The sequence below is a fragment of the Ranitomeya imitator genome, chromosome 3 (genome assembly GCF_032444005.1).
Source record: "Ranitomeya imitator isolate aRanImi1 chromosome 3, aRanImi1.pri, whole genome shotgun sequence".
In the NCBI taxonomy this organism is placed as follows: Eukaryota; Metazoa; Chordata; class Amphibia; order Anura; family Dendrobatidae; genus Ranitomeya; species Ranitomeya imitator.
The window spans coordinates 465,229,846-465,255,295 of record NC_091284.1 but is presented as its reverse complement, the minus strand read 5'-3'; the positions used below and the strand labels follow the sequence as shown (position 1 = coordinate 465,255,295).

General features: G+C 45.3%; 1 protein-coding gene and 1 long non-coding RNA gene across 2 annotated transcripts in view; both read left to right on the top strand.

The window, feature by feature from the left end:
- The first annotated feature begins 1,917 nt into the window (after positions 1-1,917).
- On the top strand, positions 1,918-2,784 carry LOC138672151 (uncharacterized). Its single transcript, XR_011319611.1, has 2 exons — positions 1,918-2,078; positions 2,512-2,784. It is a non-coding gene; the product is annotated as an uncharacterized lncRNA (long non-coding RNA).
- Positions 2,785-14,795: 12,011 nt separating this feature from the next.
- Positions 14,796-25,450, top strand: part of RCC1L (RCC1 like) — an 84,539-nt gene continuing 73,884 nt past the window's right edge. The window contains exon 1 of the mRNA XM_069757440.1: positions 14,796-14,927. Within this exon, the coding sequence (XP_069613541.1) occupies positions 14,925-14,927 (3 nt within the window). The 5' untranslated portion in view covers positions 14,796-14,924. The remainder of the gene's footprint in view (positions 14,928-25,450) is intronic.

Genomic DNA, 25,450 nt, shown 5'->3' with positions numbered 1-25,450 from the left:
TATGGATGGATAGGGGGTCCCTTATGGCGGGGGCCCGTGTATGGATGGATAGGGGGTCCCTTACTGCGGGGGGGGGTGAGTACCCCTGTTGGGGGCATTATTGGTGCAGTCGGTGTCAGGTACGGCCCGCTGGGGGTATTATTGGTGCAGTCGGTGTCCCGCTGGGGGTATTATTGGTGCAATCGGTGTGTCAGGTGCGGCCCGCTGGGGGCATTATTGGTGCAGTCGGTGTCAGGTGCGGCCCGCTGGGGGCATTATTGGTGCAGTCGGTGTCAGGTCTGGCCTGCTGGGGGCATTATTGGTGCAGTCGGTGTCAAGTGCGGCCCGCTGGGGGTAATATTGGTGTAGTCGGTGTCAGGTGTGGCCCGCTGGGGGCATTATTGGTGCAATCGGTGTCAGGTGCGGCCCGCTGGGGGCATTATTGGTGCAGTCAGTGTCAAGTCCGGCCTACTGGTAGCATTATTGGTGCAGTTGGTGTCAGGTGCGGCCCGCTGGGGGCATTATTGGTGCAGTCGGTGTCAAGTGCGGCGCGCTGGGGGTAATATTGGTGCAGTCGGTGTCAGGTGCGGCCCGCTGGGGGCATTATTTTTGCAGTCGGTGTCAGGTGCGGCCCGCTGGGGGCATTATTTTTGCAGTCGGTGTCAGGTGCGGCCCGCTGGGGGCATTATTGGTGCAGTCGGTGTCAGGTCCGGCCTGCTGGGGGCATTATTGGTGCAGTCGGTGTCAGGTGCGGCCCGCTGGGGGCATTATTGGTGCAGTCGGTGTCAGGTGCGGCCCGCTGGGGGCATTATTGGTGCAGTCGGTGTCAGGTCTGGCCTGCTGGGGGCATTATTGGTGCAGTCGGTGTCAAGTGCGGCCCGCTGGGGGTAATATTGGTGTAGTCGGTGTCAGGTGTGGCCCGCTGGGGGCATTATTGGTGCAATCGGTGTCAGGTGCGGCCCGCTGGGGGCATTATTGGTGCAGTCAGTGTCAAGTCCGGCCTACTGGTAGCATTATTGGTGCAGTTGGTGTCAGGTGCGGCCCGCTGGGGGCATTATTGGTGCAGTCGGTGTCAAGTGCGGCGCGCTGGGGGTAATATTGGTGCAGTCGGTGTCAGGTGCGGCCCGCTGGGGGCATTATTTTTGCAGTCGGTGTCAGGTGCGGCCCGCTGGGGGCATTATTTTTGCAGTCGGTGTCAGGTGCGGCCCGCTGGGGGCATTATTGGTGCAGTCGGTGTCAGGTCCGGCCTGCTGGGGGCATTATTGGTGCAGTCGGTGTCAGGTGCGGCCCGCTGGGGGCATTATTGGTGCAGTCGGTGTCAGGTGCGGCCCGCTGGGGGCATTATTGGTGCAGTCGGTGTCAGGTCTGGCCTGCCGGGGTCATTATTGGTGCAGTCGGTGTCAAGTGCGGCCCGCTGGGGGTAATATTGGTGTAGTCGGTATCAGGTACGGCCCGCTGGGGGCATTATTGGTGCAATCGGTGTCAGGTGCGGCCCGCTGGGGGCATTATTGGTTTCAGTCGGTGTCAAGTCCGGCCTACTGGTAGCATTATTGGTGCAGTCGGTGTCAGGTGCGGCCCGCTGGGGGCATTATTGGTGCAGTCGGTGTCAAGTGCGGCGCGCTGGGGGTAATATTGGTGCAGTCGGTGTCAGGTGCGGCCCGCTGGGGGCATTATTTTTGCAGTCGGTGTCAGGTGCGGCCCGCTGGGGGCATTATTTTTGCAGTCGGTGTCAGGTCCGGCCTGCTGGGGTCATTATTGGTGCAGTCGGTGTCAGGTCCGGCCTGCTGGGGTCATTATTGGTGCAGTCGGTGTCAGGTGCAGCCCGCTGGGGGCATTATTGGTGCAGATGGTGTCACGTCCGGGTGCATTATTATCTGTTACACACAGTTGAGGAGACCCTCACTAACCTCTACCTCATTTACCGGCAGTGTTGACTGGCAGCGTGAAGACCCTCGTTAAGGGCGAGGAGGAGGGCACTCTGCTCGCCAGCATCAACATCATCCAGACCTACAAGGAGGGAGATCTGAACATCCAGGAGGCTGGGAAGATAATGAGCGTCCAAATCATCGAGTGCCCCAAGTACCCCATCCTGAAGAAAGGTGTGTACTGAGCGGTGCGATGTGCTGCAAACATGTACAGGGGTGGAATACTCTGCAGATTTGCTGTGTATCAGGAGGTGCAGGGGCGATGTGCTGCAGACATGTACAGGGGTCAGGGATGGAATACTCTACAGAGTTGCTGTAGAGCAGGGGGTGCAGGATGCGATGTGCTGCAGACATGTACACGGGTCAGGGATGGAATACTCTACAGAGTTGCTGTAGAGCAGGGGGTGCAGGATGCGATGTGCTGCAGACATGTACACGGGTCAGGGGTGGAATACTCTGCAGAGCTGCTGTACATCAGGAGGTGCAGGGTGCGATGTGCTGTAGACATGTACAGGGGTGGAATGCTCTGCAGACCCCCGTGTCAGTCGGTAGAGATGCTCTGCAGGAATGCCCGGTGTGTGGCGCTGAGCCATCTCTGTATCCGCAGGCGCCAGTTATCTCTTCATGGGGAAGGTGGACGACTTTGGCCGCGGTCGGATCGTCGGCGACAGTTTTGTCATCAGTTACCGCGCTCAGCAGCATCAGATCCTCACCAGCATCGCCAAGAAGCCCTGCTAGAGGCCGCCGTGACGTCAGTGCCGGCACCAGGATCCCGCTGCCATGTGGCTATGGCGACAGCCTGCTTCCGCCTTGCCCTCCATATTGGATCTGATGTCTTTTCTGTACTCCTCCTCAACTGAAATAAACGGACCACAAACCAGTCTGCTCCAATGTGTCTGCGCGTCACCGCCTTATGTATGTCCCCTGCAGGCATCGAGCCATCAGACAGAGACTGATAACAGAGGACAATAGGGAGCAATGGTATCACCAAAGTCACTATGTCCACGCATCACCGCCGTATGTGCACCCCTCTGCGAGCTGTCAGAGACTGATACCAGAGGATAGCCAATGTGGGAAAATACCAGAGACAGTGGAGTTCTACGGCTCCAGGGCTGAAGGGCAAAATAATGCCGCCAAACCAATAGGACCACCGCAGAGAGCCAGAATATGACCACCATCCGGTGACTAAATAAAACCCACCAATACCAATAATACCACATAAAATAATGCCACATACCGTAATAACATATACTACGCTGACTTAATACCGCCATACTGATCATTAATTTTGCAGTCTGGTATCTGGCAGATGACACTCTGCAGAGACTCTGTGTCTGCAGACTTTTAAATCCTTATACCTTGCAGTGCACACGCTGTCAGCATTCATTGATACCGCTGGTGAGAGTCGGCAATTTGCACGCTTGCATTCATGTGCCGATTAGATGTGCTCAGCTTCCCTAAATTCACTTATAGAGAGGTAAATCAGGCAAATGAGCGAATCCCCTGCACAGACCGGCAACAGTGGTGATTACTTAAAGTGTGCACAGTCACAGTGTCTCTGCAGAATTTCTCAAGAAGAAATGACTACCCTTTTAATAAAAAACACTACTAATACTAAATTTATCACCAGTGACATTATACACAGGAGCTCTGTATATAGTGTACAGGTAATACAGTGATCACCAGTGACATTATACCTAGGAGCTCTGTCTATAGTGTCTGTGTACAGGTAATACAGTGACCATCAGTGACATTATACACAGGAGCTCTATATATAGTATCAGTGTACAGGTAATACAGGGATCACCAGTGACATTATACACAGGAGCTCTGTATACAGTTTATAGTGTAGAGGTAATACAGGGATCACCAGTGACATTATACACCTGAGTTCTGTACATAGTGTGTAGTTTACGTAAAATACAAGGATCACTAATGACAATTGTAAGGCAGTGACTTTTGTGTCTGTGCAGCAATGAGGCCATGATCCAAGAAAGTTTAACTTAAACGTCTTTTATTTTCCAACATACAAACAAATCCAAAACTTGATTCTCTGTTTCCCTTCACCCCTTATCCTGTTTGCACCTTCATGACCAGGCCAAATTTTAAAATTCTGACCACTGTCACTTTATGAGGTCATAACTCTGAAACTGGTCAGTGGATCTCACTGATTCGGAGACTGTGTTATCATGAGATATTGTACTTTATAATAGTCATAAAATTTATTCAACATGATTTGCGTTTATTTGTGAAACAATCAGATATTTGGCAAAAATTTCACAATTATCTAACTTTTAATTTTAATTCCCTTAAATCTGAGAATCAGATCACACAAAATAGTTAATAAATAACATTTCCCCCATGTCTACTTTACATCCGCACAATTTTGGAACCATACTTTTTTTTCGTTAGGAATTTAGAAGGGTTAAAAGTTGACCAGCGATTTCTCATTTTTCCAACTAAATTTACAAAACTATATTTTTGGGGGACCACCTCACATTTGAAGTGACTTTGAGGGGCCTATATGACAGAAAATACCCAAAGGTGGCACTATTCTAAATACTGCACCCCTCAAGAAGTTTATTTACCCTTCAGGTGCTTCACAGGAACTAAAGCAATGTGGAAGGAAAGAATGAACATTTAACTTTTTTCACAAAAAGTTTATGTTATACCCATATTTTTTATTTTCACAAGGGTAACAAGAAAAAACGACCCAGAACATTTGTTGTGCGATTTCTCGAGTACAGAGATACCCAATATGTTGGGGAAAACTACTGTTTGAGTGCACGGCAGAGCTCGGAAAGGAAGGAACACTGTTTGACTTCTTTTTAATGCAAAATTGGCTGGAATTGAGATCGGACGCCATGTCACATTTGGAGAGCCGCTGATGTGCCTAAACAGTGGAAACCCCGCACACGTGATCCAATTTTGGAAGCTATACCCCTCAGCGAACTGATCTAGATGTGTGCTGAGCACCTTGAACCACCAGATGAGAATAACACACAGCCGTGAAAATAAAAATCAATTTTTTTCACAAGCATGATCTTTTAGCCGTCATTTTTTTTATTTTTACAAGGGTAAGACCCCAAAATTTGTTGTGGAATGTCTTTTAAGTACGCAGATACCTGCCTGACTGGGGGGACGGGCAGGTGGTGAGCGGCCCACTGCGGGACTTGACGCTGGCTCCTTGGGAGGTCTGTTCTAGACCCCCCCCCCTCTGCTTGAGTAACATCATCTTCCACCTCTTCCCCACCATCCGTGGCATTGTCCATCTCCCTGCCTCTGGCCCTGCTGTTATGACCTGGTGGTCAGGACACTAATGGACCTGGTGGATAAGAGCACACGGAATGACCTGATAGTTACTGATAATATAGGACGAGCTCTGGGACGTGGGAACTCTGCTGACCGCAATCCCTAATCCTATCACACACACTAGAAATAGCCGTGGATTGCTCCTAACGCTCCCTATGCAACTCGGCACAGCCTAAGGAACTAGCTAGCCCTGAAGATAGAAAAATAAAGCCTACCTTGCCTCAGAGAAATTCCCCAAAGGAAAAGGCAGCCCCCCACATATAATGACTGTGAGTAAAGATGAAAATACAAACACAGAGATGAAATAGATTTAGCAAAGTGAGGCCCGACTTACTGAACAGACTGAGGATAGGAAAGGTAGCTTTGCGGTCAGCACAAAAACCTACAAAAAGACCACACAGAGGGCACAAAAAGACCCTCTGCACCGACTCACGGTGCGGAGGCGCTCCCTCTGCGTCCCAGAGCTTCCAGCAAGCAAGACAACAATCAAAATAGCAAGCTGGACAGAAAAATAGCAAAACAAAGAAAAACAAGCAGGAACTTAGCTTCTGCTGGGAAGACAGGTCACAAGAACGATCCAGGAGTGAACTAGACCAATACTGGAACATTGACAGCTGGCATGGGGCAAAGATCTAAGTGGGCGGCACGGTGGCTCAGTGGTTAGCACAGCAGCCTTGCAGCGCTGGCGTCCTGGGTTCAAACCCCACCAAGGACAACATCTGCAAAGAGTTTGTATGTTCTCTCCGTGTTTGCGTGGGTTTCCTCCGGGCACTCCGGTTTCCTCCCACATTCGAAAGACATACTGACAGGGAATTTAGATTGTGAGCCCCATCAGGGACAGTGATGATAATGTGTGCAAAATGTAAAGTGCTGCGGAATGTTAGCGCTATATAAAAATAAAGATTATTATTATTATTAAGTGGAGTTAAATAGAGCAGCCCACTAACGACTTAGCCTTGTCACCTGTGGAAGGAAACTCAGAAACACCCACAGCCACCAGAGGAAGTCCATGGACAGAACCAGCCGAAGTACCATTCACGACCACAGGAGGGAGCCCGACAACAGAATTCACAACAGTACCCCCCCCCCCCCTTGAGGAGGGGTCACCGAACCCTCACCAGAGCCCCCAGGCCGACCAGGATGAGTCAAATGAAAGGCACGAACCAGATCGGCAGCATGAACATCAGAGGCAAAGACCCAGGAATTATCTTCCTGACCATAACCCTTCCACTTGACCAGGTACTGGAGTTTCCGTCTCGAAATACGAGAATCCAAAATCTTCTCCACCACATACTCCAACTCCCCCTCAACCAACACCGGGGCAGGAGGATCAACGGATGGAACCACAGGCTCCACGTATCTCCGCAACAACGACCTATGGAACACATTATGGATGGCAAAAGAAGCTGGAAGGGCCAAACGAAATGAGACAGGATTGATAACCTCAGAAATCTTATACGGACCAATGAAACGAGGTTTAAACTTAGGAGAGGAAACCTTCATAGGAACATAACGAGACGACAACCAAACCAAATCCCCAACACGAAGTCGGGGACCCACACAGCGCCGGTGGTTAGCGAAACGTTGAGCCTTCTCCTGGGACAATGTCAAATTGTCCACCACATGAGTCCAAATCTGCTGCAACCTATCCACCACAGTATCTACACCAGGACAGTCCGAAGACTCAACCTGCCCTGAAGAGAAACGAGGATGGAAACCAGAATTGCAGAAAAACGGCGAAACCAAAGTAGTTGAGCTGGCCCGATTATTAAGGGCGAACTCAGCCAACGGCAAAAAGGACACCCAATCATCCTGATCAGCAGAAACAAAGCATCTCAGATGTTTCCAAAGTCTGATTAGTTTGTTCGGTTTGGCCATTTGTCTGAGGATGGAAAGCCGAAGAAAAAGACAAATCAATGCCCATCCTAGCACAAAAGGATCGCAAAAACCTCGAAACAAACTAGGAACCTCTGTCCGAAACGATGTTCTCCGGGATACCATGTAAACGAACCACATGCTGGACAAACAATGGCACCAAATCAGAGGAGGAAGGCAATTTAGACAAGGGTACCAAATGGACCATCTTAGAAAAGCGATCACAAACCACCCAAATGACCGACATCTTTTGAGAGACGGGGAGATCCGAAATAAAATCCATAGAAATATGCGTCCAGGGCCTCTTCGGGACCGGCAAGGGCAAAATCAACCCACTGGCACGAGAACAGCAGGGCTTAGCCCGAGCACAAGTCCCACAGGACTGCACAAAAGAACGCACATCCCGTGACAAAGACGGCCACCAAAAGGATCTAGCAACCAAATCTCTTGTACCAAAGATTCCAGGATGCCCAGCCAACACTGAACAATGAATCTCAGAGATAACTCTACTAGTCCATCTATCAGGGACAAACAGTCTCTCCGCTGGGCAACGGTCAGGTCTATCAGCCTGAAATTTTTGCAGCACCCGCCGCAAATCAGGGGAGATGGCAGACAAAATTACCCCCTCTTTGAGAATACCCGCCGGCTCAGGAAAACCCGGAGAGTCAGGCACAAAACTCCTTGACAGGGCATCAGCCTTCACATTCTTAGAGCCCGGAAGGTACGAAACCACAAAATCAAAACGGGAGAAAAATAACGACCATCGAGCCTGTCTCGGATTCAACCGTTTGGCAGACTCAAGATAAGTCAAATTCTTGTGATCTGTCAAGACCACCACGCGATGCTTGGCTCCTTCAAGCCAATGACGCCACTCCTCGAATGCCCACTTCATGGCCAACAACTCTCGATTACCAACATCATAATTGCGCTCAACAGGCGAAAACTTTCTAGAAAAGAAAGCACATGGCTTCATCACCGAGCCATCAGAACTTCTTTGCGACAAAACAGCCCCTGCTCCAATCTCAGAAGCATCAACCTCAACCTGAAACGGGAGCTAAACATCTGTCTGGCACAACACAGGGGCAGAAGAAAAACGATGCTTCAACTCCTGAAAAGCCTCCACAGCTGCAGAAGACCAATTGACCACATCAGCACCCTTCTTGGTCAAATCAGTCAACGGTTTAGCAACACTAGAAAAATTAGCGATGAAGCGCCGATAAAAATTAGCAAAGCCCAGGAACTTTTGCAGGCTCTTCACAGATGTCGGCTGAGTCCAATCGTGAATGGCCTGGACTTTAACAGGGTCCATCTCGATAGTAGAAGGGGAAAAAATGAACCCCAAAAATGAAACCTTCTGAACTCCAAAGAGACACTTTGACCCCTTCACAAACAAGGAATTCGCACGAAGGACCTGGAACACCATTCTGACCTGCTTCACATGAGACTCCCAATCATCCGAAAAGACCAAAATATCATCCAAATACACAATCAGGAATTTATCCAGGTACTCTCGGAAGATGTCATGCATAAAGGACTGAAATACTGATGGAGCATTGAAAAGCCCGATTGGCATAACCAGGTACTCAAAATGGCCCTTGGGCGTATTAAATGCTGTTTTCCATTCATCGCCTTGTTTAACACGCACAAGATTATATGCCCCTCGAAGATCTATCTTGGTGAACCAACTAGCCCCTTTAATACGAGCAAACAAATCAGACAGCAACGGCAAAGGATACTGAAATTTGACTGTAATTTTATTAAGAAGGCGGTAATCAATACAAGGTCTCAAAGAACCATCCTTCTTGGCCACAAAAAAGAAACCTGCTCCTAACGGTGATGACGACGGGCGAATATGGCCTTTCTCCAAGGATTCCTTTATATAACTCCGCATAGCGGCGTGTTCTGGCACAGATAAATTGAACAATCGGCCCTTAGGAAACTTACTACCAGGAATCAAATTAATTGCACAATCGCAATCCCTATGAGGAGGTAGGGCACTGGCTTTGGGCTCATCAAATACATCCCGATAATCCGACAAAAACTCTGGAACTTCAGAAGGAGTGGAAGACGAAATTGACAAAAATGGAACATCACCATGTACCCCCTGGCAACCCCAGCTGGACACAGACATAGATTTCCAGTCCAATACTGGATTATGAACCTGTAGCCATGGCAACCCCAAAACGACCACATCATGCAGATTATGCAACACCAAAAAGCGGATATCCTCCTGATGTGCAGGAGCCATGCACATGGTCAATTGGGTCCAGTACTGAGGCTTATTCTTGGCCAAAGGCGTAGCATCAATTCCTCTCAATGGAATAGGATGCTGCAAAGGCTCCAAGAAAAAACCACAGCGCCTAGCATACTCCAAGTCCATAAAATTCAGGGCAGCGCTTGAATCCACAAATGCCATAACAGAATAGGATGACAAAGAGCAAATCAGAGTAACGGACAATAGAAATTTAGACTGTACCGTACCAATGGTGGCAGACCTAGCGAACCGCTTAGTGCGCTTAGGACAATCGGAGATAGCATGAGTGGAATCACCACAGTAAAAACATAGCCCATTCCGACGTCTGTGTTCTTGCCGTTCAGCTCTGGTCAAAGTCCTATCACATTGCATAGGCTCAGGCCCATGCTCAGATAGTACCGCCAAATGGTGCACAGCTTTACGCTCACGCAAGCGTCGATCGATCTGAATGGCCAAAGACATAGACTCATTCAGACCAGCAGGCATGGGAAATCCCACCATGACATCCTTAAGGGCTTCAGAGAGACCCTTTCTGAAGATTGCTGCCAGGGCACATTCATTCCACTGAGTGAGCACAGACCACTTTCTAAACTTCTGACAATATATCTCCGCTTCATCCTGACCCTGACACAGAGCCAGCAAGATTTTCTCTGCCTGATCCACTGAATTAGGTTCGTCATAAAGCAATCCAAGCGCCAGGAAAAACGCATCAACATCACGCAATGCCGGATCTCCTGGCGCAAGGGAAAATGCCCAGTTTTGAGGGTCGCCACGCAACAAAGAAATAATGATCCTTACTTGTTGAACAGGATCACCTGAGGAGCGAGGTTTCAAGGAAAGAAACAATTTACAATTATTTTTGAAATTCAAGAACTTAGATCTATCACCAAAAAACAAATCAGGAATTGGAATCCTAGGCTCTAATATCGGATTCGGACCCACAAAATCTTGAATGTTTTGTACACTTATAGTGAGATTATCCATCAAAGAGGACAGACCTTGAATGTCCATGTCTACACCTGTGTTCTGAACAACCCAGAGGTAAAGGGGAAAAGAGAGACAAAACACACTGCAAAGGAAAAAAAAATGGTCTCAGAACTTCTCTTATCCCTCTATTGAGATCCATTAATACTTCGGGCCAGCTGTACTGTTAATGACCTGGTGGTCAGGACACTAATGGACCTGGTGGATAAGAGCACACGGAATGACCTGATAGTTACTGATAATATAGGACGAGCTCTGGGACGTGGGAACTCTGCTGACCGCAATCCCTAATCCTATCACACACACTAGAAATAGCCGTGGATTGCTCCTAACGCTCCCTATGCAACTCGGCACAGCCTAAGGAACTAGCTAGCCCTGAAGATAGAAAAATAAAGCCTACCTTGCCTCAGAGAAATTCCCCAAAGGAAAAGGCAGCCCCCCACATATAATGACTGTGAGTAAAGATGAAAATACAAACACAGAGATGAAATAGATTTAGCAAAGTGAGGCCCGACTTACTGAACAGACTGAGGATAGGAAAGGTAGCTTTGCGGTCAGCACAAAAACCTACAAAAAGACCACGCAGAGGGCACAAAAAGACCCTCTGCACCGACTCACGGTGCGGAGGCGCTCCCTCTGCATCCCAGAGCTTCCAGCAAGCAAGACAACAATCAAAATAGCAAGCTGGACAGAAAAATAGCAAAACAAAGAAAAACAAGCAGGAACTTAGCTTCTGCTGGGAAGACAGGTCACAAGAACGATCCAGGAGTGAACTAGACCAATACTGGAACATTGACAGCTGGCATGGGGCAAAGATCTAAGTGGAGTTAAATAGAGCAGCCCACTAACGACTTAGCCTCGTCACCTGTGGAAGGAAACTCAGAAACACCCACAGCCACCAGAGGAAGTCCATGGACAGAACCAGCCGAAGTACCATTCACGACCACAGGAGGGAGCCCGACAACAGAATTCACAACACCCTGCCACCGGCCATCCTTGTAATCTTTGGTCACTGACACAGAGCTGATGCCCCCCCACACCTCACAGTATTTGCACAACAACTATCTAGTGTTGATCTAAGGACGCCAGCGGGAAAAAGCTACTGCCTGTGGTCATTAGTGCCTGGGACAGGTGAGGAATATGGTTTTTAGTATTTTCATTTTTACAGTAATTAATGAGAAAAATATGGCAGGGGAGTATTATTAAATAAAGGACTTTATTCTTGCTGTGCATTTATTTCAATACTTACTATAGTGTTACTTATGGGGACATCCTATAGATGCCTCTCCATTACTAACCTCTGGGCTTGATGCCTGCTGACAGCACAAAGGTGACATCAACCCCCCAACCCTATTACCCCACTTGCCACCGTGCCAGGACAAGTTGGAAGAGCGAGGCTAAGTGCCAGATTTGGCACACACCTTATGGATACGTCATTTCTGGGGCAACTGAGGGCTGATGTTGGTAGCCTTGGAAGGCGGCCAGTATCCAAGGCTATAAATATCAACCCACAGCTGTTTGTTTAGCCTTTGCTGGTTAGAATTTATAGGGGAACCCTACGTCAGTTTTATTCTGGGGTCCCCCATAAACTCCGCAGGAAAGGCTTGGTATACAGCGGTGAGCTGATATTAGCAGCCTGGGAACTTTATAGGATGTTGTCCCTTTCCACAGATTAGTAACATCTGCCCCAGCCGTCGGCTTTTCATCTGCTGGTTATGAAATTTATGCAGGAGGCCACAACTTCTTTTTTTTTATTTAATTCTTACTTTTACACAGAATGTGCACAGCGGGTGCTGAATACAACTCCCATCAGTCATCTGGACACGCTGATCACATGGAGACTAGGCAACAATGATGAGAGCTGCCTTCAGCAGTCGGCGCATAGGAACAGCGCAAACTGTGCCACTTGTTCCCAGGTGCCGGTACGTGTCACATTGATGACACATGGATATCATCTGTCCGTCATCATTGTGCAGCATGCATTTTGTCCATGATATTGTAAGGGGTTACAAAGACTGAAAGACCCCCACCCTTCTCTTGGTGAAATGTTCTTACTGTAGAAGTTTTACTACTAGATGCAGCTATGTATATTGCATTATCTACCTGATTGCTGTGATGTGTATATTATGAATAGGGAAAGTGCAGTATTTTGATTAGGACACTTGATGGAGATACCTCAGTACAGTAGTATTCTCTGTTCCCAGGGGCCGGGTGCTCTCATCATTGTCCGCTGCTCTCTCTGAGATCAGCGCGAGCAGGAGACAATGTTGAGAGTTGTACTGAAATGTAAAATTAAGAATAAAATAAAAAATCACATTATACTCACACCTAATCCCCTGAAGCCATTGTCACCTGTAAACAAACAAAACTAAAAACAACAATATCCCTCCCCTGTTCGAAGTTGAAATGTTACCTCTGGTTACAGGCGTAGGCTGATGGGACTACTACTCCCATCAGCCTATGCCTGCTGCCGCTCCTAACAGTATTCATCAGCCGGCTCCTGCACTATAAATAAATGTTAAAAAATGCCATGGGTTCCCCTGTATTTTTGATAACCAACCAGGCAAAACTGGGGCAGCAACCCTCAGGGCTATCATGGCTGGTTATCAAGAATAGAGGAGTCACCCCCTTTTTTGACAACCATGATCGCTAAAGCAGACAGCTGGGGGCTGGTATTCTCAGGCTGGTAAGGGGCCATGGATATTGACCCCCTCCAGCCTACAAATAGCAGCCCTCAGCTACCCAGAAAAGGCACATCTATTAGATGCTCCAATTCTGGCACTTTGCCCGACTCTTCTCAGTTGCCCTGTAGCGGTGGCACGTGGGGTTCGTATTTGTGGGGTTGATGTCACCTCTGTATTGTCCATTGACATCAAGCCCACTGGTTAGTAATGGAGAAGCATCTATAAGACACCTCTCCATTACTAATCCTATAGTTATATGGTAAATAAAGACACAGACAGAATAAAGTCCTTTATTAGAAATCAGACTAAACACAGTATTACTCGCCTAACACCTAATTCCACCAAAGCCCTCATCTCCTGTAAGAAAACAAAAAGAAAATATAACCATATTGGCCACGTTCGCAACGATCAGGAATAATAGCGTCTTCGACGCGGCGTTCTGATCACGCAGGTAAATCCGCAGGTGCTCAGTGATCCGGTGTGCTCAGTGATCCGGTGCGCTCAGTGATGCAGTGCGCTCAGTGATGCAGTGCGCTCAGTGAACTGCTGCGCTCAGTGATCCGATGCTCTCAGAGATTGGCTGCACTCAGTGATCCGCTGTGCTCAGTGATCCAGTGCGCTCAGTGATCCGCTGCGCTCAGTGATCCAGTGCGCTCAGTGATCAGATGCGCTCAGTGATCTGATCCCCGCCATAAGGGACCCCCTATCCATCCATACACACCACCCCCCCAGTAAGGGACCTCCTATCCATCCATACACGGGCCCCCGCCATAAGGGTCCCCCTATCCATCCATACACGGACCCCCGCCATAAGGGACCCCCTATCTATCCATACACCCCCCCACCATAACGGACCCCCCTATCTATCCGTACTCACCCCCCCCCAGTAAGGGACCCCCTATCCATCCATACACGGGCCTCTGCCATAAGGGACCCCCTATCCATCCATACACACCCCCCACCACAAGGGTCCCCCTATCCATCCATACACACCCCCGCCATAAGGGTCCCCCTATCCATCCATACACGGACCCCCGCCATAACGTACCCCCCTATCTATCCGTACTCACCCCCCGCGCCCTCTCCCCCCCCTAAATGGTTAATACAGGTAGCAGTGTTGGCACCCCCCAAAGGGTTAATACAGGTAGCAGTGTTGGCACCCCCCTAAAGGTTTAATAACCCCACCCCGCGGGGGTTAATACCGGTAGCAGTATCCGGCTGTCCGCTGTCTTGGCATGCCGCCAAAACGAGAAGGCGGGAGAAGAGGGTTGGGGCGTGTTTCGCTGGGAAAGCACCCGCCCACCTGCTATTACAGCCTCGGGCGGCGTGCAGCTACTGCGCATGCGCCAGGTGCGCGTGGCCGTGCGGACGCGAGTGCCGCGCGTGCATGTGGCGCATGCGCAATGAGCATATATTCCTGCCCACAATGCCTTGTGAAAATGTTGCCAGTATGGGGCCCCGAAAGTCCTAGTGGCAGCCCTGGCCGTAGCAACCACGGTCCTCTTGTTCTTTTTTAGCACCCCTCTGAGAAATTAAATCAGTAACTGGACCCGTTGTATGGGCACCGTTCTTTGTGGCCCTGATAAATCTTTCCCATGGCGTTAACATTTCAATGACCTCCAGCTGCAGCAGAACTAGCAACAAATGTTTGTTTCAGTCCTGCAAATAACGACATGTCCCCCTACACTATAAAATGGTACGGTCCGTAGACTGCAGCCAATCAACTCTTGTCCAGAGAAGCAGTCCCACCCCAGTTGCCACGCCTGCTGACGTGCGCCTGGTGCATGCCGGGATTTGTAGTTTTCTCGGAGACGTCAGCAATATGGCTGAGCCCATGCCGGCGTCCGGTGTGGCGTGAGGGCAGCATGTGACAGTACAGCTAGCGGACCCGCGCCATATGTCTGTGACCTAATGGTGAGTGACAGGGAGAAGCGCATGGCACAAGTGTGAACACGGCTCTAGGCTATGGCACTGGCGCAGGTCCCTAATGGCGATCCTCAGTGCCAGTGAGATCCAGTCAGAGGCTTTTTACGCTGGTCAGGATATTCAGGGTTAAGTCTTCCTGTTAGTGGCAATCTAGCTGAATCCACAGTGCTAGTGGTGGGATCTCTAGGATCCGTGATAGATCGGTGCTAATGTCTGCCAGGAGGGGCAGACATCCCCTTGTGGGGACGGACTAAACTGCATATTGGGATGATGGGATGATGGGCTGCAATACTCGACTCCACCACTAGATGGCAGCACATTTTACAAATGCAGCCCAGGAAATGACTTCTTGTAATATAGCAAGAAGGGAATTCAATGGAAATACTTAAATGAATCAGAACATCCACAGGGCTGGATTAAAGTTTAATAATAGAACCAGGGAAAAAAGATTGTAACTATATGGGATTATGTGTAGAATATCGGGTTACACACGCCTGGTGATATATATCATCAACATCTCATAGGAATATGGGTATAACTATTGTTCTGTATGGGGATTATGGGAGAAATATCACAAATACACATGCCCAGGAACATATTTCATCTACTTCTGATAGGAATATGGGTATAATTATTGTTCTGTATGGGGATTATGGGTGAAATATCACAAATACACATGCCCAGGAACATACTTCATCTACTTCTGATAGGAATATGGGTATAATTATTGTTCTGTATGGGGATTATGGGTGAAATATCACAAATACACATGCCCAGGAACATACTTCATCTACTTCTGATAGGAATATGGGTATAATTATTGTTCTGTATGGGGATTATGGGTGAAATATCACAAATTCACATGCCCAGGAACATACTTCATCTACTTCTGATAGGAATATGGGTATATCTATTGTTCTGTATGGGGATTATGGGTGAAATATCACAAATACACATGCCCAGGAACATACTTCATCTACTTCTGATAGGAATATGGGTATATCTATTGATCTGTATGGGGATTATGGGTGAAATATCACAAATACACATGTCCAGGAACATATTTCATCTACTTCTGATAGGAATATGGGTATATCTATTGATCTGTATGGGGATTATGGGTGAAATATCACAAATACACATGTCCAGGAACATATTTCATCTACTTCTGATAGGAATATGTGTATATCTATTGATCTGTATGGGGATTATGGGTGAAATATCACAAATACACATGCCCAGGAACATACTTCATCTACTTCTGATAGGAATATGGGTATAATTATTGTTCTGTATGGGGATTATGGGTGAAATATCACAAATACACATGCCCAGGAACATACTTCATCTACTTCTGATAGGAATATGGGTATAATTATTGTTCTGTATGGGGATTATGGGTGAAATATCACAAATACACATGCCCAGGAACATACTTCATCTACTTCTGATAGGAATATGGGTATATCTATTGTTCTGTATGGGGATTATGGATGAAATATCACAAATACACATGCCCAGGAACATACTTCATCTACTTCTGATAGGAATATGGGTATATCTATTGATCTGTATGGGGATTATGGGTGAAATATCACAAATACACATGCCCAGGAACATATTTCATCTACTTCTGATAGGAATATGGGTATAATTATTGTTCTGTATGGGGATTATGGGTGAAATATCACAAATACACATGCCCAGGAACATACTTCATCTACTTCTGATAGGAATATGGGTATAATTATTGTTCTGTATGGGGATTATGGGTGAAATATCACAAATACACATGCCCAGGAACATACTTCATCTACTTCTGATAGGAATATGGGTATATCTATTGTTCTGTATGGGGATTATGGATGAAATATCACAAATACACATGCCCAGGAACATACTTCATCTACTTCTGATAGGAATATGGGTATATCTATTGATCTGTATGGGGATTATGGGTGAAATATCACAAATACACATGCCCAGGAACATATTTCATCTACTTCTGATAGGAATATGGGTATAATTATTGTTCTGTATGGGGATTATGGGTGATATATCACAAATACACATGCCCAGGAACATACTTCATCTACTTCTGATAGGAATATGGGTATAATTATTGTTCTGTATGGGGATTATGGGTGAAATATCACAAATTCACATGCCCAGGAACATACTTCATCTACTTCTGATAGGAATATGGGTATATCTATTGATCTGTATGGGGATTATGGGTGAAATATCACAAATACACATGCCCAGGAACATACTTCATCTACTTCTGATAGGAATATGGGTATATCTATTGTTCTGTATAGGGATTATGGGTGAAACATCACAAATACACATGCTCATGAACATACTTCATCTACTTCTGATAGGAATATGGGTATAATTATTGTTCTGTATGGGGATTATGGGTGAAATATCACAAATTCACATGCCCAGGAACATACTTCATCTACTTCTGATAGGAATATGGGTATATCTATTGTTCTGTATGGGGATTATGGGTGAAATATCACAAATACACATGCCCAGGAACATACTTCATCTACTTCTGATAGGAATATGGGTATAATTATTGTTCTGTATGGGGATTATGGGTGAAATATCACAAATACACATGCCCAGGAACATACTTCATCTACTTCTGATAGGAATATGGGTATAATTATTGTTCTGTATGGGGATTATGGGTGAAATATCACAAATACACATGCCCAGGAACATACTTCATCTACTTCTGATAGGAATATGGGTATAATTATTGTTCTGTATGGGGATTATGGGTGAAATATCACAAATACACATGCCCAGGAACATACTTCATCTACTTCTGATAGGAATATGGGTATAATTATTGATCTGTATGGGAATTATGGGTGAAATATCACAAATACACATGCTCATGAACATACTTCATCTACTTCTGATAGGAATATGGGTATATCTATTGTTCTGTATGGGGATTATGGGTGAAATATCACAAATACACATGCCCAGGAACATACTTCATCTACTTCTGATAGGAATATGGGTATAATTATTGTTCTGTATGGGGATTATGGGTGAAATATCACAAATACACATGCCCAGGAACATACTTCATCTACGTCTGATAGGAATATGGGTATAATTATTGATCTGTATGGGGATTATGGGTGAAATATCACAAATACACATGCTTAGGAACATACTTCATCTACGTCTGATAGGAATATGGGTATAATTATTGATCTGTATGGGGATTATGGGTGAAATATCACAAATACACATGCCCAGGAACATACTTCATCTACGTCTGATAGGAATATGGGTATAATTATTGATCTGTATGGGGATTATGGGTGAAATATCACAAATACACATGCTTAGGAACATACTTCATCTACGTCTGATAGGAATATGGGTATAATTATTGATCTGTATGGGGATTATGGGTGAAATATCACAAATACACATGCCCAGGAACATACTTCATCTACGTCTGATAGGAATATGGGTATAATTATTGATCTGTATGGGGATTATGGGTGAAATATCACAAATACACATGCTTAGGAACATACTTCATCTACTTCTGATAGGAATATGGGTATAATTATTGATCTGTATGGGGATTATGGGTGAAATATCAGAAATACACATACCCAGGAACATACTTCATCTACTTCTGATAGGAATATGGGTATAATTATTGATCTGTATGGGGATTATGGGTGAAATATCACAAATACACATGCCCAGGAACATACTTCATCTACGTCTGATAGGAATATGGGTATAATTATTGATCTGTATGGGGATTATGGGTGAAATATCACAAATACACATGCCCAGGAACATGCTTCATCTACTTCTGATAGGAATATGGGTATAATTATTGATCTGTATGGGGATTATGGGTGAAATATCAGAAATACACATACCCAGGAACATACTTCATCAACTTCTGATAGGAATATGGGTAGATCTATTGTTCTGTATGGGGATTATGGGTGAAATATCACAAATACACATGCCCAGGAACATACTTCATCTACTTCTGATAGGAATATGGGTATATCTATTGATCTGTATGGGGATTATTGGTGAAATATCACAAATACACATGCCCAGGAACATACTTCATCTACTTCTGCTAGGAATATGGGTATAATGGCTCTTTGTGGGTATTATAGGTGATAGAGGATGATAGTGGCAGCACAGAAACAGCCACACAAAAAAAAAAAAAAAAATCTGCCCTGTATAGCGGGGAACAATATGAAAGTTTCCATTCCCATTCAAGTGAACTTGGATGGAAAACAGGCACATAAGATTCAATCATGCCTTGCCTACTGACGAAGAAGCAATACCGAGTCCTATATCAGACATGTGAACGTAAGCAGGATCATTTATTGTTCCATGAAAGCTATTTTGTTGGATTTGTTATGATGGCCTTCGTATTAACCTAGAGACCAGTATACACTAAAATACATGTTCCATTTCAAAATATTTTTGTTAAGATAAAACCTATTATTTTATTAAAAGTTATTTAACCCCTTAGCGACCGCCGATACGCCTTTTAACGGCGGCCGCTAAGGGTACTTAAACCACAGCGCCGTTAATTAACGGCGCTGTGGAAAAAGTCAATAGCGCCCCCCAGAGGCCGATTTTCTCCAGGGTCTCGGCTGCCGGGGGTAGCCGAGACCCCAGAGAACATGATTCGGGGGGTTTTAACCCACCCCGCATTTGCGATCGCCGGTAATTAACCGTTTACCGGCGATCGCAAAATAAAAACAAAAACGCGATCTCTTTTTAATTTCTCTGTCCTCCGATGTGATTGCACATCGGAGGACAGAGAAAAGGGGTCCCAAGTGGCCCCCCAATACTCACCTAGCTCCCCCGATGCTCCTCGTGGCTCCCGGTGGGCGCCGCCATCTTCAAAATGGCGGGCACATGCGCAGTGCACCCGCCGGCCGGCACGGGAGAATCTTTGGGGTCTCGGCTGCCGGGGGTAGCCGAGACCCCAAAAAGCATGATCGGGGTCGATATTACCGACCCCTGTTTTGCGATCGCCGGTAATTAACTGTTTACCGGCGACCGCAAAAAAAAAAAAAAAAAAAAGTAAAGTGTAATTCTCTGTCCTCTGATGTGATCGCACATCAGAGGACAGAGAAATAGGGGGATTCGGGGACCCTAGCATACTCACCTAGGTCCCTGGATCCTCCTGCTGCTCCTCCTGGCCGCCGGCAGAAGAAAATGGCGGGCGCATGCCCAGTGCGCCCACCATCTGTCTCCATCTGCCGGCCGGCAGGAGAACAGCAGTTGGGGCTAAAATTAGGGTTAGGGGTAGGGTTAGGGGTAGGGCTAGGGTTGGGGCTAAATTTAGGGTTAGGGTTGGGGCTAAATTTAGGGTTAGGGTTGGGGCTAAATTTAGGGTTAGGCTTCTTTCACACTTACGTCGGTACGGGGCCGTCGCAATGCGTCGGCCCGACATACCGACGCACGTTGTGAAAATTGTGCACAACGTGGGCAGCAGCTGTAGTTTTTCAACGCATCCGCTGCCCAATCTATGTCCTGGGGAGGAGGGGGCGGAGTTACGGCCACGCATGCGTGGTCAGAAATGGCGGATGCGACGTACAAAAAAACGTTTCATTGAATGTTTTTTTGTGCCGACGCTCCGCCAAAACACAACTGATCCAGTGCACGACGGACGCGACGTGTGGCCATCCGTCACGATCCGTCGGCAATACAAGTCTATGGGCAAAAAACGCATCCTGCGGGCACATTTGCAGGATCCGTTTCTTGTCCAAAACGACGGATTGCGACGGATGCCAAACGACGCAAGTGTGAAAGTAGCCTTAGGGTTAGGGTTGGGGCTAAAGTTAGGGTTAGAGCTGGGATTAGGGTTAGGGTTGGCATTAGGGTTACGCTTGGGATTAGGGTTAGGTTTGGGATTAGGGTTAAGGTTAGGGTTGTGATTAGGGGTGTATTGGGATTAGGGTTAGGTTTGAGGTTAGGGTTGAGATTAGGATTAGGGGTGTGTTGGATTTAGGGTTTTGATTAGGGTTATGGTTAGGGTTGACATTAGGGTTGTTTTGGGGTAAGGGTTGTGATTATGGTTAGTGATTAGGATTATGGATCAGGTTGGGATTAGGGTTAGGGGTGTGTTGGGGTTAGGGTTGGAGCTAGAATTGGGGGGTTTCCACTGTTTAGGTACATCAGGGGGTCTCCAAACACGACAGCCAATTTTGCGCTCAAAAAGTCAAATGGTGCTCCCTCCCTTCTGAGCTCTGCCGTGCGCCCAAACAGTGGGTTACCCCCACATATGAGGCATCAGCGTACTCGGGATAAATTGGACAACAACTTCGGGGGTCCAATTTCTCTTGTTACCCTTGTGAAAATAAAAACTTGGGGGCTACAATATCTTTTTTGTGAAAAAAAAAATATTTTTTATTTTCACGACTCTGCATTCTAAACTTCTGTGAAGCACTTGGGCATTCAAAGTTCTCACCACACATCTAGATAAGTTCCTTGGGGGGTCTAGTTTCCAAAATGAGGTCACTTGTGGGGGGTTACTACAGTTTAGGTATATCAGGGGCTCTGCAATCGCAACATAATGCCCACAGACCATTCTATCAAAGTCTGCATTCCAAAAAGGCGCTCCTTCCCTTCCGAGCTCTGCCGTGCGCCCAAACAGTGGTTTACCCCCACATATGGCGCATCAGCGTACTCGGGATAAATTGGACAACAACTATTGCAGTCCAATTTCTCCTGTTACCCTTGTGAAAATAAAAACTTGGGGGCTACAATATCTTTTTTGTGGAAAAAAAAAAATATTTTTTATTTTCACGACTCTGCATTCTAAACTACTGTGAAGCACTTGGGCATTCAAAGTTCTCACCACACATCTAGATAAGTTCCTTGGGGGGTCTAGTTTCCAAAATGGGGTCACTTGTGGGGGGTTACTACAGTTTAGGTATATCAGGGGCTCTGCAATCGCAACATAATGCCCACAGACCATTCTATCAAAGTCTGCATTCCAAAAAGGCGCTCCTTCCCTTCCGAGCTCTGCCGTGCGCCCAAACAGTGGTTTACCCCCACATATGGCGCATCAGCGTACTCGGGATAAATTGGACAACAACTATTGCAGTCCAATTTCTCCTGTTACCCTTGTGAAAATAAAAACTTGGGGGCTACAATATCTTTTTTGTGGAAAAAAAAAATATTTTTTATTTTCACGGCTCTACATTATAAACTTCTGTGAAGCACATGGGGGTTCAAAGTGCTCGCCACACATCTAGATATGTTCCTTAAGGGGTCTAGTTTCCAAAATGGGGTCACTTGTGGGGGGTTTCCACTGTTTAGGCACATCAGAGGCTCTCCAAACGCGACATGGCGTCCAATCTCAATTCCAGCCAATTCTACATTGAAAAAGTAAAACGGCGCTCCTTTTCTTCCAAGCTCTGCGGTGCGCCCAAACAGTGGTTTACCCTCACATATGGGGTATCGACGTATTCAGGAGAAATCGCACAACAACTTTTGTGGTCTAATTTCTCCTGTTACCCTTGTGAAAATAAGAATTTGTGGGCGAAAAGATAATTTTTGTGTAAACAAAAGCGATTTTTTATTTTCACGGCTCTACGTTATAAACTTCTGTGAAGCACTTGGGGGTTCAAAGTGCTCACCACACATCTAGATAAGTTCCTTAAGGGGTCTAGTTTCCAAAATGGTGTCACTTGTGGGGAGTTTCCACTGTTTAGGCACATCAGGGGCTCTCTAAACGTGACATGGCCTCCGATCTCAATTCCAGCCAATTCTGCATTGAAAAAGTCAAACGGCGCTCCTTCACTTCTAAGTTCTGCGGTGCGCCCAAAAAGTGGTTTACCCCCACATATGGGGTATTGGCGTGTTCAGGAGAAATTGCATAACAAAATTTATGGTTACATTTCTGTTTTTACACTTGTGAAAATAAAAAAAATGGTTCTGAATTAAGATGTTTGCAAAAAAAAGTTAAATGTTCATTTTTTCCTTCCACATTGTTTCAGTTCCTGTGAAGCACGTAAAGGGTTAATAAACTTCTTGAATGTGGTTTTGAGAACCTTGAGGGGTGTAGTTTTTAGAATGGTGTCACACTTCATTATTTTCTATCATATAGACCCCTCAAAATGACTTCAAATGTGATGTGGTCCCTAAAAAAAAAATGGTGTTGTAAAAATGAGAAATTGCTGGTCAACTTTTAACCCTTATAACTCCCTAACAAAAAAAAATTTTGTTTCCAAAATTGTGCTGATGTAAAGTAGACATGTGGGAAATGTTATTTATTAACTATTTTTTGTGACATATCTCTCTGATTTAAGGGCATAAAAATACAAAGTTTGAAAATTGCAAAATTTTAATAATTTTCACCATATTTCCGTTTTTTTCATAAATAATCGCAAGTAATATCGAATAAATGTTACCACTAACATGAAGTACAATATGTCACGAAAAAACAATCTCAGAATCAGCGGGATCCGTTGAAGCGTTCCAGAGTTATAACCTCATAAAGTGACAGTGGTCAGAATTGCAAAAATTGGCCTGGTCATTAAGTACCAAATTGGCTCTGTCACTAAGGGGTTAAAAAAAATTCTATATATCTCCATTAAAAGTTATTGATGTCAACAAACCTAAGTAACCAATAAAATCCTGCAAAAGATCCAACATCCTATAAAGAACAATGTATTGAGAATAATATAGCTATATAAGCAAGAAGTATGGTGCAAAACTGCTCATCTCTGACATGGCCGGCCTAATAAGGAGGTGGGAACACTGGGTCAAAGACCTATGATGCCAGGGCTCACATCTCCCAGGGGTGGGAGAAGTCAATGGACATGTAATCCTGTCAGATGCAAATAGGTTACAGGATCTGTATATCCATAGCATTCTGACCATAACCCCATATAGAATAATAAATATACCCATATTCTTACCGGAAGTTAATGAAATGTTTCATCATATTTTACCAATAATCAACATATAAAACAATAATTGTACACATACGTGTTCTTACCAGGAATTGATCGAATATGACACTGGGCATGTGTATTCATGATATATCACCTATAATACCCACAAAGAACCATTATACCCATATTCCTAGCAGAAGTAGATGAAGTATGTTCCTGGGCATGTGTATTTGTGATATTTCACCCATAATCCCCATACAGAACAATAGATATACCCATATTCCTATCAGAAGTAGATGAAGTATGTTCCTGAGCATGTGTATTTGTGATATTTCACCCATAATCCCCATACAGAACAATAGATATACCCATATTCCTATCAGAAGTAGATGAAGTATGTTCCTGGGCATGTGTATTTGTGATATTTCACCCATAAACCCCATACAGAACAATAGATATACCCATATTCCTATCAGAAGTAGATGAAATATGTTCCTGGGCATGTGTATTTGTGATATTTCACCCATAATCCCCATACAGAACAATAATTATACCCATATTCCTATCAGAAGTAGATGAAGTATGTTCCTGGGCATGTGTATTTGTGATATTTCACCCATAATCCCCATACAGAACAATAGATATACCCATATTCCTATCAGAAGTAGATGAAATATGTTCCTGGGCATGTGTATTTGTAATATTTCACCCATAATCCCCATACAGAACAATAGATATACCCATATTCCTATCAGAAGTAGATGAAATATGTTCCTGGGCATGTGTATTTGTGATATTTCACCCATAATCCCCATACAGAACAATAATTATACCCATATTCCTATCAGAAGTAGATGAAGTATGTTCCTGGGCATGTGTATTTGTGATATTTCACCCATAATCCCCATACAGAACAATAATTATACCCATATTCCTATCAGAAGTAGATGAAATATGTTCCTGAGCATGTGTATTTGTGATATTTCACCCATAATCCCCATACAGAACAATAGATATACCCATATTCCTATCAGAAGTAGATGAAGTATGTTCCTGGGCATGTGTATTTGTGATATTTCAACCATAATCCCCATACAGAACAATAGTTATACCCATATTCCTATCAGAAGTAGATGAAGTATGTTCCTGGGCATGTGTATTTGTGATATTTCACCCATAATCCCCATACAGAACAATAGATATACCCATATTCCTATCAGAAGTAGATGAAGTATGTTCCTGGGCATGTGTATTTGTGATATTTCACCCATAATCCCCATACAGAACAATAATTATACCCATATTCCTATCAGAAGTAGATGAAATATGTTCCTGAGCATGTGTATTTGTGATATTTCACCCATAATCCCCATACAGAACAATAGATATACCCATATTCCTATCAGAAGTAGATGAAGTATGTTCCTGGGCATGTGTATTTGTGATATTTCACCCATAATCCCCATACAGAACAATAGTTATACCCATATTCCTATCAGAAGTAGATGAAGTATGTTCCTGGGCATGTGTATTTGTGATATTTCACCCATAATCCCCATACAGAACAATAGATAT